The following is a 13,083-nucleotide window of genomic DNA, read 5'->3' as shown; positions in this document are numbered from 1 at the left end:
TCCATCACTCCCATGATTTCTTCCACCTCTGCAGCTTCCTCTTGGGTCTCAGCAGCAGCATTTTTCTCTGTTGCAGGCACCATTAGTTTCTGGAACTTCACCTTCAGCCTTGTCCTGGACCTCAGCAGCAGCAGCTTTAGCCTCACTCGCTGTTTCACACAGCTGCTTCGCCTCTTCCAACCGGTCAAGATCTCTGGGGCTGTCGGGCGGCAAATCTTCCACTTTAGGGAGCGAAGCCAGTGGTTCTTCGTCTTCGCAGTCCATCGCTTCCGGCTGGAGTACCTCAGGGGCATCTTCCAATGGATCAGGGTTCCTTGACCTGTCGGACAGCAAACTTTCCACGTCAGAGAATGGAACAAGTGATTCTTCCTCTTCACCGTCTTGTACCTGGGATCAGGCGCTGAGAAGCCGCCTGCGCTGCTTGTCAGATCGCTGATCTGACACAGTGCAGTACAAAATGTCAGATCAGTGATCTGACACTATATAGTAATGCCCCCCGGACAATGTAATAAACTAAAAAAAAAAGTGTAAAAATAATTTTTCAAAAATTCCTAAATAAAAAATAAAAAAATTCCCTAATAAATTCGTTTTTTTTGTAAATAAAAAACAAAAGTACACATATTTAGTATCGCCGCGTCCGTAACAACTCGCCCTATACAACTGTCCCACTAGTTAACCCCTTTAGTGAACATCTTAAAAAAAAAACAAGGCAAAAAACAATGCTTTATCATCACACCGCCGAACAAAAAGTGCAATAACACGCGATCAAAAAGACGGATATAAAAAAACATGGTACCGCTGAAAACATCATCTTGTCCCTCAAAAAACAAGCCAACACACAGCATCATCAGCGAAAAAATAAAAATGTTATAGCTCGTAGAATAAAGTGATGCAAAAAATAATTATTTTTTATATAAAATTGTTTTTATTATATAAAAAAAGATATAAGTGAGGTATCGCTGTCATCGTACTAACCCAAAGAATAAAAGTACTTTATCAATTTTACCACACGCGGAACGGTGTAAACGTCCTCCCAAAAGGAATTCATGAATTGCTGGTTTTTGTTCATTCTGCATGCCAAAAATCGAAATAAAAAGCGATCAAAAAATGTCATGTGCCCGAAAATGGTACCAAAAAACGTCAACTCGTCCCGCAAAAAAAAAGACCTCACATGACTCTGTGGGTCAAAACATTGAAAAATTATAGCTCTCAAAATGTGGTGATACAAAAACTATTTTTTGCAATAAAAAGCGTCTTTTAGCATGTGACAGCTGCCAAACATTAAAACCCGCTATAAATAGTAAATCAAGCCCCCCTTTATCACCCCCTTAGTTAGGGAAAAATAATAAAATTAAAAAAAAGTATTTATTTCCATTTTCCCGCTAGGGTTAGGGCTAGGGTTAGGGTTGGGATTAGGGATTAGGGTTTGGGGTGTGTTGGGGTTAGGGTTGAAGTTAGAATTGGGGGGTTTCCACTGTTCTGGCACATCAGGGGCTCTCCAAACGCGACATGGCATCTGATCTCAATTACAGTCAATTCTGCGTTGAAAAAGCCAAACGGTGCTCTTTCCCTTCCAAGCTCTGCCATGCGCACGAACAGTGGTTTCCCCCACATATGGGGTATCAGCCTACTCAGGACAAATTGCACAATAACTTTTGGTGTCCAATTTCTTCTGTTACCCTTGGGGAAATAAAAAAAATTGGGGACTAAAAGATCATGTTTGCGGAAAAAATATGATTTTTTTTATTTTCACACCCAGGCGTTAGAAACTTCTGTGAAGCACTTGGGGGTTCAAAGTGCTCACAACACATCTAGATAAGTTCCTTGGGGGGTCTAGTTTCCAAAATGGGGTCACTTGTGGGGGATTTCCACTGTTCAGGGACATCAGGGGCTCTCCAAACGAGACATGGCATCCGATTTTGCGTTGAAAAAGTCAAACTGTGCTCATTCCCTTCCGAGGTCTGCCATGCACCCAAACAGTGGTTTACCCCCACATATGGTGTATCAGCGTACTCAGGACAAATTTCAAAGTACCTTTTGGGGTCCTGTTTCCCTTGGGAAAATAAAAATTGGGGTTGAAAAGATCATTTTTATGGAAAAAATATGATTTTTTAATTTTACGGCTGTATGCTATAAACTTCTGTGAAGCCCTTGGGGGTTTAATGTTCTCACCACACATCTAGATACAGTTGTGGCCAAAAGTATTGACACCCCTGCAATTTTGCCTGAAAATGATTGCAATCACAAATTCTTTGGTATTATTATCTTCATTTAATTTGTCTTAAATGAAAAAAACACAAAAGAGAATGAAGCAAAAAGCAAAACATTGATCATTTCACACAAAACTCCAAAAATGGGCCAGATAAAAGTATTGGCACCCTCAGCCTAATACTTGATTGCACAACCTTTAGCCAAAATAACTGCGACCAACCGCTTCCGGTAGCCATCAATGAGTTTCTTACAATGCTCTGCTGGAATTTTAGACCATTCTTCTTTGGCAAACTGCTCCAGGTCCCTGATATTAGAAGGGTGCCTTCTCCAAACTGCCATTTTTAGATCTCTCCACAGGTGTTCTATGGGATTCAGGTCTGGACTCATTGCTGGCCACCTTAGAAGTCTCCAGTGCTTTCTCTCAAACCATTTTCTAGTGCTTTTTGAAGTGTGTTTTGGGTCATTGTTCTGCTGGAAGACCCATGACCTCTGAGGGCGACCCAGCTTTCTCACACTGGACCCTACATAATGCTGCAAAATTTGTTGGTAGTCTTCAGACTTCATAATGCCATGCACACGGTCAAGCAGTCCAGTGCCAGAGGCAGCAAAGCAACCCCAAAACATCAGGGAACCTCCGCCATGTTTGACTGTAGGGACCGTGTTTTTTTCTTTGAATGCCTCTTTTTTCTCCTGTAAACTCTATGTTGATGCCTTTGCCCAAAAAGCTCTACTTTTGTCTCATCTGACCAGAGAACATTCTTCCAAAACGTTTTAGGCTTTTTCAGGTAAGTTTTGGCAAACTCCAGCCTGGCTTTTTTATGTCTCGGGGTAAGAAGTGGGGTCTTCCTGGGTCTCCTACCATACAGTCACTTTTAATTCAGACGCCGACGGATATTATGGGTTGACACTGTTGTACCCTCGGACTGCAGGGCAGCTTGAACTTGTTTGGATGTTAGTCGAGGTTCTTTATCCAATATCCGCACAATCTTGCGTTGAAATCTCTTGTCAATTTTTCTTTTCCGTCCACATCTAGGGAGGTTAGCCACAGTGCCATGGGCTTTAAACTTCTTGATGACACTGCGCACGGTAGACACAGGAACATTCAGGTCTTTGGAGATGGACTTGTAGCCTTGAGATTGCTCATGCTTACTCACAATTTGGTTTCTCAAGTCCTCAGACAGTTCTTTGGTCTTCTTTCTTTTCTCCGTGCTCAATGTGGTACACACAAGGACACAGGACAGAGTCAACTTTAATCCATGTCAACTGGCTGCAAGTGTGATTTAGTTATTGCCAACACCTGTTAGGTGCCACAGGTAAGTTACAGGTGCTGTTTATTACACAAATTAGAGAAGCATCACATGATTTTTCAAACAGTGCCAATACTTTTGTCCACCCTCTTTTTTATGTTTGGTGTGGAATTATATCCATTTTGGCTTTAGGACAATTCTTTTTGTGTTTTTTCATTTAAGACAAATTAAATGAAGATAATAATACCAAATAATTTGTGTTTGCAATAATTTTCAGGAAGAAACTGAGTATTATCTGACAAAATTGCAGGGGTGTCAATACTTTTGGCCACAACTTTAACTTCCTTGGGGGGTATAGTTTCCAAAATGGGGTCACTTGTGGGGGGGTTTCCACTGTTTAGGCACGTCAGGGGCTCTCCAAATGCGACATGGTGTCCGATCTCAATTCCAGCCAATTTTGCATTGAAAAAGTCAAACGGTGCTCCTTCCCTTCCGAGCGCTGCCATGCGCCGAAACAGTGGTTCCCCCAAAATATCATGTATCAGCATACTCAGGACAAATTGCACAATAACTTTTTAAGTCCAATTTCTCCTGTTACCCTTGGTAAAATAAAAAAAATTGGACTTGAATTAATTTTTTTGTGAAAAAAAGTTAAATATTCATTATTTTAAACATTCAATAAATTCCTGTGAAGCACCTGAAGGGTTAATAAACTTCTTGAATATGGTTTTGAGCACCTTGAGGGGTGCAGTTTTTAGAATGGTGTCACGCTTAAGTATTTTCTATCATATAGACCCCTCAAAGTGACTTCAAATGTGATGTGGTCCCTAAAAAAATGGTGTTGTAAAAATGAGAAATCGCTGGTCAACTTTTAACCCTTACAATTTCCTAACAAAAAAAATTTTGGTTCCAAAATTGTGCTGATATAAAGTAAATGTGAGAAATGTTACTGTATTTTGTGTGCCATATCTCTGTGATATAAGGGCATGAAAATTCAAAGTTAGAAAATTTCAAAATTTTCGCCAAATTTCCATTTTTTTCACAAATGATATCAATGAAATTTTACCACTAACATGAAGCACAATATCTCATGAGAAAAAAAATGTCAGAATCACCGGGATCCATGGAAGCGTTCCAGAGTTATTACCTCATAAAGGGACAGTGGTCAGAATTGTAAAAATTGGCCTGGTCATTAACATGCACACCACCATTGGGGTAAAGGGGTTAATAGATAATGGACCTGAGTGGGGACTTGGTTTTTTTATGGATTGAGTTCTAGCTTTTTTTTGGAACATTTACATAACGTTTAGGATCACATTTATCCTGCTCTCTACACTGAGCACTTACTTTGAGCTTTCCATCAAAATCTCAGAGTGACATAATTCAAATGAAAACCCCGAGGAATCCATCCACTGTAATGAAGCAGCAGAGTTACTCTGTACTCCATCTGGCTTCTGTTTAGCAGTTTCCTATTTTTCAGAAGTGCCCAAAACTGTGGCAGACTGTGCTTGAATGCACACCTAAAAAGACAGACACTGCCGGATTATAGGTAAGGCCCGGGTCACACTTGCGAGAAAATTGCACGAGTCTCGAGTCTCAATACCCGGCCCTCCCACCAGCATTCGGGCCTGGAGTGTGCGGCTGCATGTATTTCTGTGCAGCTGTGCAATCTGGTCCGAGTGCCCACGGCAGTGCCGGGTATTGAGGCGTGAGACTCGTATGAGTTTCTCGCAAGTGTGACCCCGGCCTAAGACAGAGTCTACACTGTCACCATCCTCCTCATAATAAAGAATCTTCCGTCAGGGGATCCTTGTGAATCACGTATTTCAGAGATTTACATGGAAACCTCGGTGTAAGTGCTCAGCGTAGTGCGTAGGATAAATGTGAGCCGAGCCTTACTGAAATCTTTGGGTGGTAGAATAAAAAAAATCAACAGCAGGTGAAGAATTGGTTTTATTTATTTTTTATGCTGTTTCTAGTGTTAAATAAGTCACTAGCTGAAGAGCCCAGCGCCGCCCGGGCATAGTAACTAACTGTGCTGTGGTTAGTTATAGCAAATTATAATTATCCTCCATCCCATAGTCCCGTGCCCATATACCCATCGTACATATCCACGATCCCATAGGCCCGTGTCCATATAACCATCATACATATCCTCCATCCCATAGTCGAGTGCCCATATACCCATCACACATCCTCCATCCCATAGTCCCATGCCCATATACCCATCATACATATTCGCCATCCCATAGTCGAGTGCCCATATACCCATCACACATCCTTCATATTATAGTCCCATGCCCATATACCCATCATACATATCCTCCATCCCATAGCCCCGTGCCCATATACCCATCAAACATCTCCACCATCCCATAGTCCAGTGCCCATATACCCATCACACATCCTCCATCCCATAGTCCCGTGCCCATATACCCATCATACATATCCTCCATCCCATAGTCCAGTGCCCATATACCCATCACACATCCTCCATCCCATAGTCAACCATTATGACATCATAATGAGCGGTGGGGCTTGCAACCTATGATGACATCAGCATCGCCATGGCAACCATTATGACATCATAATGAGGGGCGGGGCTTGACACACACACACTTTTTCCCCATTATGTAGAAGGGGCAAAATTGTTTGGTGAATTGGAACGCGCGGGGTTAAAATTTTGCCTCACAACATAGCCTAGGACACTCTCGGGGTCCAGATGTGTGACTGCCAAATTTTGTGGCTGTAGCTGCGACGGTGCGGATGCCAATCCCGGACATACACACATACATACACACATACATACATACATACATACACACACACACTTGAGCTTTATATATTAGATTAGATGACTTTATTCTTCGGGTTGGTGTGATTATAGCGATATCAGATTTAAATCTTTTTTTTTATATTTGGCTGCTGTCACACATTAAAAGACCTTTTTTTTCAAAACTATTTTTTGCATTGCCATATTTTAAGAGCTATAAGTTTTCCATATTTTTGTTGCCAGAGTCATGTAACAGCTTATTTTTTGCAGGATTAGTTGACATTTTTACTCGTACCATTTTCGGCACGTAACGTTTTTTAATCATGTTCTATTCCTATGTTTGGGAGGCAGAATGAACAAAAAACAGCAATTAGGAATAGTTTTTGTTTTTTTCATACCTCTCTCCATGTGGTAAAGTTAATATGGCATCTTTATTCTTCAGATTAATACGATTACAATGCCCCATTTATATTTTTTTTATGTTTTGGCTTTTACACAATAAAAACTATTTTATAGAAAAAATAATACATTTTGCATCGCTTTATTCTGAGAGCTATAACTTTTATTTTTCCATTGGCAAAGCTGTATGGCAGCTTGTTTTTGCAGGACAAGATGAAGTTTTCAGCAATACCATTTTTATTTACATTCGTCTTTTTGATCGTGTTTTATTCCACTTTTTGTTAGACGGTATGCTGAAAAGGCATAACTTTTGTCCCTTTTTATGCTTTTCACTGAAGGGGTTAACTAACGTGACTTTTTTGGGGTGTACTTTTTTTTACATACAAATACAAATTTATGGGTTTTATATATATACACATATATATAATTTTGTCTTGTTTTTATTTTTTACATTTTTTTAACTTTATGACTTAGTATTTTTACGGGATTTTCACTTTTTGCTCTCTGATCACTGTTATAAACCATTGCAATGCATGAGCATTGCAATGGATATAAATGTCAGTTCTGCACTGATACAAGCCCCTTAGACCATGCTCTGTGCATTGTCTAGGAGGCTTGCTATAGCCCGGTGACCTGGATGTTGTCATGATGACATCAGGTCACCATGGCAATGATCGGGCCCCCACGATCACGGCGATCGGAGGGCAGAGGAGCCTTCTCCCTCTGCCTGCTTTCTAAATGTTGCAATCGATATGAGTCGCAGCATTTAGGGGGTTAAATCGCTGGGAGTGGTGCCGGCAGTGAGAGCCAGATGTCAGCTGAACTCCCAGTAGTGATCGCACACACACAGCTCCTGTGCGTGCAAAATCGCTATGACGTACCCAGTATGTCATAGGTCAGGAAGTACTACTCAACATGACGTAATGGGTGCATACAAGGTCTTGAAGGGGTTAAGTGATGTCATACTTCACTGTTTAAGTTTTCCCTGGGCTTTATAAACTGTCAGAGAGAGTACAGAGCTTCTATTTGTTATACCTTATGCATACATCCGATTATATCAAATGAGTGCTATATATGGTTTTCACGAATAGCATTCATTCCAATGTTATTCTGTGGGACTATGCAAATGTCTGACTTTTTTCCTCGGACCAATATTGCTGAAGTCTAATTTTTAGTGTCGCATCAAAATCGGCAATGCAAGCCCATGGGTCTGTGGAAAAAATTGGACTGCACAGCTATCTATCGATCTTGCCCATCTTGTGCCAGATATCCCACACCAAACTGAACTTGACATCTCACTGTTTTACTTCCCTCACACCTCTCCTTACTCACTCTCTCTCTAATTCCCTGGATACTCCTCCCACTGAGGGCAGTCTCTACCGATAACCCTGCATGATCCTAACACAAACTCAACAACAAGCTCAACAGGCTGTATCACACAGGAAAGGATTAGATACACAGCTCAGCACATAGTATCACACATGATAGGATTAGATACATGGCTCAGCAGACAGTATCCCACAGGATAGGGTTAGATACACAGCTCAGCTGTTAGGAGTCAGATTTCTGCCTCTCCTTTGCTGAAATCTAGATCCTCACATTCTGCAGTCTCCTGCACTTTCCCTGCTGCAGAGGAGATTGCAGAGGACATTGCCCTGTGGCAACTCTCTCCAGAGGCTAAGTCCTTTGTTCCCTCATCTGAGCATGCTCATGGGATGAACTCCCATTGGAGTTCGGGAGTCAGGTGCTCAGGTCCTGTGTCAAATCCTATTGGCTCTTCCTGGAGCCTTGGAGATTTCCGGAAGGTCCTGTTCGCTATAACAAGCGCGCATGGCTGTTCCGCCATGCGCTAGTATATTCATACTTGCTGCTGTATGTTTGTTGATGGATGCTTGGACTGGGGAATGACTCATTTGAAACCCCCATTCTTCTGATACTACGTTTGTGTGAGTGTTTGAGTTCTGCCAGTAGCAACGCTAGCGCCAGCACGCAATTGCTCCATCTACCTCAGCAGCTTAGCGTCTGACATCGCGCCTGCATTACCAGCGGTGTCACTAGGCGGCACTATCCACGCCGCGCTGCAGTAGCAGCTAGCGCGTTTGCGGTTGCAACGCTGTGCACACTTGTCTCCACGGTAGGTCTCTGCGGGTGTAGTGCTGTCATATTTTAACTACTCCGGTGACCATTTACCGTCTGTGTGCTGCTGAATTCCTGTGCACCTAACAGGTTCAGCATACTTATATTTATTATTTGTCTATACGACTCTGTGAGTTCAACAGAGTCTGTGCTGTGCACTTTGGGTGTAGTTTAACCCCGTGCACACTACCGCCAGATTGTTCTGTCATCACTTAGCTGCGGTTTTCCATCCTCCACACGGTGGACCCTGAGTGGCGAAGGCACTTTACTTATATTTTTATTTCGTGCCTTCCGCCACTCCTAACATTAGCAACAGGATGTGCCAGAGGAGAGGACATTTTCATTCCAAAAATTCCACTCATTCCATCTGATGTTACTTTTGATCTTAAACGCCTTCAGTTTCCACTTCGACTGGCATTTCCAATGTCCATTAACAATGCTCAGGGACAGTCCTCTATACTAGTAGGGATCGATTTGCAATATCCATGCTTTTTTCATGGTCAACTTTACATTGCTTGTTCAAGAGTTGGAACTGCCAAAAATCTGTTCATCTTTGCACTGAAAGGAAAAACAAAAAATGTTTATCAAAAGGCTCTTGAATGAGTTGAAAATAAAATACTATCAATACTTGGGTAATCGTTTAGTTAATTTGTGTTGCAAATCTGTCGTGTTGAATATATGATGTGAAATGTGTTTATGTGCAATATAATCATTATAATTTGCTATATCTAATCACAGTTAGTTACTGTGCCCGGGCAACACTGGGCTCTTCAGCTAGTATATATATATATATACTAGCTGAAGAGCCCGGCACTGCCCGGGCATAGTAACTAACTGTGGTTAGTTAGAGCAAATTATAATTATCCTCCATCCCATAGTCCCGTGCCCATATACCCATCATACACATCCACGATCCCATAGGCCCGTGCCCATATACCCATCATACATATCCTCCATCCCATAGTCGAGTGCCCATATACCCATCACACATCCTCCATCCCATAGTCCCATGCCATATACCCATCACACATTCTCCATCCCATAGTCCCATGCCCATATACCCATCATACATATCCACGATCCCATAGGTCCGTGCCCATATACCCATCATACATATCCTCCATACCATAGTCAAGTGCCCATATACCCATCATACATATCCACGATCCCATAGGTCCGTGCCCATATACCCATCATACATATCCTCCATACCATAGTCAAGTGCCCATATACCCATCACACATCCTCCATCCCATAGTCCCATGCGCATATACCCATCACACATCCTCCATCCCATAGTCCCATGCCCATATACCCATCATACATATTCACCATCCCATAGTCGAGTGCCCATATACCCATCACACATCCTTCATCTCATAGTCCCATGCTCATATACCCATCATACATAGCCGCCATCCCATAGTCCCGTGCCCATATACCCGTCATACATATCCTCCATCCCATAGTCCAGTGCCCATATACCCATCACACATCCTCCATCCCATAGTCCCATGCCCGTATACACATCATACATATCCTTCATCCCATAGTCCAGTTTATGACCGTTTATGGAGCATACCACATCTCCTGGGAAGGGGAGGAAACAAAAGACAATACTGACATTACAGCAAGGGATCAGAGGATTCATTTTGTGAGGTAAATATTTCACAATATTTTACCTCACAAAATGTATCCTCTGCGATCTCCTGCTGTAATGTCAGTATTGTCTTTTGCTTCCTCCCCTGCCCAGGAGCTTTGGTATGTTCTGTACACGGTCAGACACACAGGTGAGAGAGACAGAGCACAGGGGGAGACAGCTCAAACGGGACAGCACATGATGGGAGAACACAGGAAGGAGAGAGACAGCAAACAAGGGGAATAGAACATGGGGTAGACAGGTCAAAGAAGAGAGCACAGACAGGAGAAGTCAGCACATGGGGAAAGAGAGAGTGGATCGGTGGGTGAGCACATGGGGGGAGAGATTCTCAACGCTGCAAAGCCTGCACCCATCGTGACATTACCGCCCTCCCGATACAATAGCATTGGACCTCCATCTAGTGTATACATATATATGTGTATATATATATATATACAGTCATATGTAAAAGTTTGGGCACCCCTATTAATGTTAACCTTTTTTCTTTATAACAATTTTGGTTTTTGCAACAGGTATTTCAGTTTCATATATCTAATAACTGATGGACTCAGTTATATTTCTGGATTCAAATGAGGTTTATTGTACTAACAGAAAATGTGCAATCTGCATTTAAACAAAATTTGACCGGTGCAAAGGTATGGGCACCCTTATCATTTTCTTGATTTGAACACTCCTAACTACTTTTTACTGACTTCCTGAAGCACTAAATTGGTTTTGTAACCTCATTGAGCTTTGAACTTCATAGCCAGGTGTATCAAATCATGAGAAAAGGTATTTAAGGTGGCCACTTGCAAGTAGTTCTCCTATTTGATTCTCCTATGAAGAGTGGCATCATGGGCTCCTCAAAACAACTCTCAAATGATCTGAAAACAAAGATTATTCAACATAGCTTTTCAGGGGAAGGATACAAAAAGTTGTCTCAGAGATTTAACCAGTCAGTTTCCACCGTGAGGAACATAGTAAAGAAATGGAAGAACACAGGTACAGTTCTTGTTAAGCCCAGAAGTGGCAGGCCAAGAAAAATATCAGAAAGGCAGAGAAGAAGAATGGTGAGAACAGTCAAGGACAATCCACAGACCACCTCCAAAGACCTGCAGCATCATCTTGCTGCAGATGGTGTCACTGTGCATCGGTCAACAATACAGCGCATGCATAACGCCTTTTTGTATGACCAAACAACTCAATCTTTGTTTCATCAGTCCACAGGACCTTCTTCCAAAATGTAACTGGCTTGTCCAAATGTGCTTTTGCATACCTCAGGCGACTCTGTTTGTGGCGTGCTTGCAGAAACGGCTTCTTTCGCATCACTCTCCCATACAGCTTCTCCTTGTGCAAAGTGCACTGTATTGTTGACCGATGCACAGTGACACCATCTGCAGCAAGATGATGCTGCAGGTCTTTGGAGGTGGTCTGTGGATTGTCCTTGACTGTTCTCACCATTCTTCTTGTCTGCCTTTCTGATATTTTTCTTGGCCTGCCACTTCTGGGCTTAACAAGAACTGTACCTGTGTTCTTCCATTTCCTTACTATGTTCCTCACAGTGGAAACTGACAGGTTAAATCTCTGAGACAACTTTTTGTATCCTTCCCCCTGAAAAGCTATGTTGAATAATCTTGGTTTTCAGATCATTTGAGAGTTGTTTTGAGCAGCCCATGATGCCACTCTTCATAGGAGAATCAAATAGGAGAACTACTTGCAAGTGGCCACCTTAAATACCTTTTCTCATGATTTGATACACCTGGCTATGAAGTTCAAAGCTCAATGAGGTTACAAAACCAATTTAGTGCTTCAGAAAGTCAGTAAAAAGTAGTTAGGAGTGTTCAAATCAAGAAAATGATAAGGGTGCCCATACTTTTGCACCGGTCAAATTTTGTTTAAATGCAGATTGCACATTTTCTGTTAGTACAATAAACCTCATTTGAATCCAGAAATATAACTGAGTCCATCAGTTATTAGATATATGAAACTGAAATACCTGTTGCAAAAACCAAAATTGTTATAAAGAAAAAAGGTTAACATTAATAGGGGTGCCCAAACATTTACATATGACTGTATATATATATACTGCTCAAAAAAATAAAGGGAACACTTAAAAAGCAGAATATATCTCCAAGTAAGTCAAACTTCTGTGAAATCAAACTGTCCACTTAGGAAGCAACACTGATTGACAATCAATTTCACAATTTCAATATTGTCGATCACACTCGTTTAGCGGCCTGAACACAGCGCACATAACTACAACCGAAATGCTTCTGTGTGATATGCAATATGTTAGCATTTGGGGCCCCATTTTAAACTTTTGCCTAGGACCCCAGTTTGCCTAAAACTGGCCCTGTACCAGACACATAACACATCCTATACAAAGTGAAAAGAACTGAATCCACCCTGCTTTTCTTTCCCTACAGGATGACGTCCTCGGTGCCTGCTACAGAGGGTGCAGACTTTTTTCCATTTGCCACTTTGTGGATGTCACTGCTGATATCAATACCACTACAGCTGAATGCGAGTCAGGTAATTATGGAAGAAACGGAAGGATATATTTCCATTTGCCAAATAATGGTGTTGAGTAGAGATGAGCGAATATCTTCAGAAAACGATCGCCAAACATAAATTCGGCACGAATATGGCACATTCGGATTTGTGATCGGCACACAAGA

At 41.8% G+C, this 13,083-nt stretch overlaps 1 protein-coding gene across 1 annotated transcript in view; it reads left to right on the top strand.

The window, feature by feature from the left end:
- TMEM59L (transmembrane protein 59 like) overlaps positions 1 to 13,083 on the top strand; it is a 120,739-nt gene that overhangs the window by 14,547 nt on the left and 93,109 nt on the right. Inside the window, exon 2 of the mRNA XM_073548022.1 lies at positions 12,832 to 12,937. Coding sequence (XP_073404123.1) covers positions 12,832 to 12,937 — 106 coding nt within the window. The remainder of the gene's footprint in view (positions 1 to 12,831; positions 12,938 to 13,083) is intronic.

Source organism: Dendrobates tinctorius, unplaced genomic scaffold, assembly GCF_039654945.1.
Source record: "Dendrobates tinctorius isolate UK_male_01 unplaced genomic scaffold, ASM3965494v1 ptg000011l, whole genome shotgun sequence".
NCBI classification, from domain to species: domain Eukaryota; kingdom Metazoa; phylum Chordata; class Amphibia; order Anura; family Dendrobatidae; genus Dendrobates; species Dendrobates tinctorius.
The sequence above is the reverse complement of the archived record's forward strand: the minus strand, read 5'-3'. Positions and strand labels throughout refer to the sequence as shown.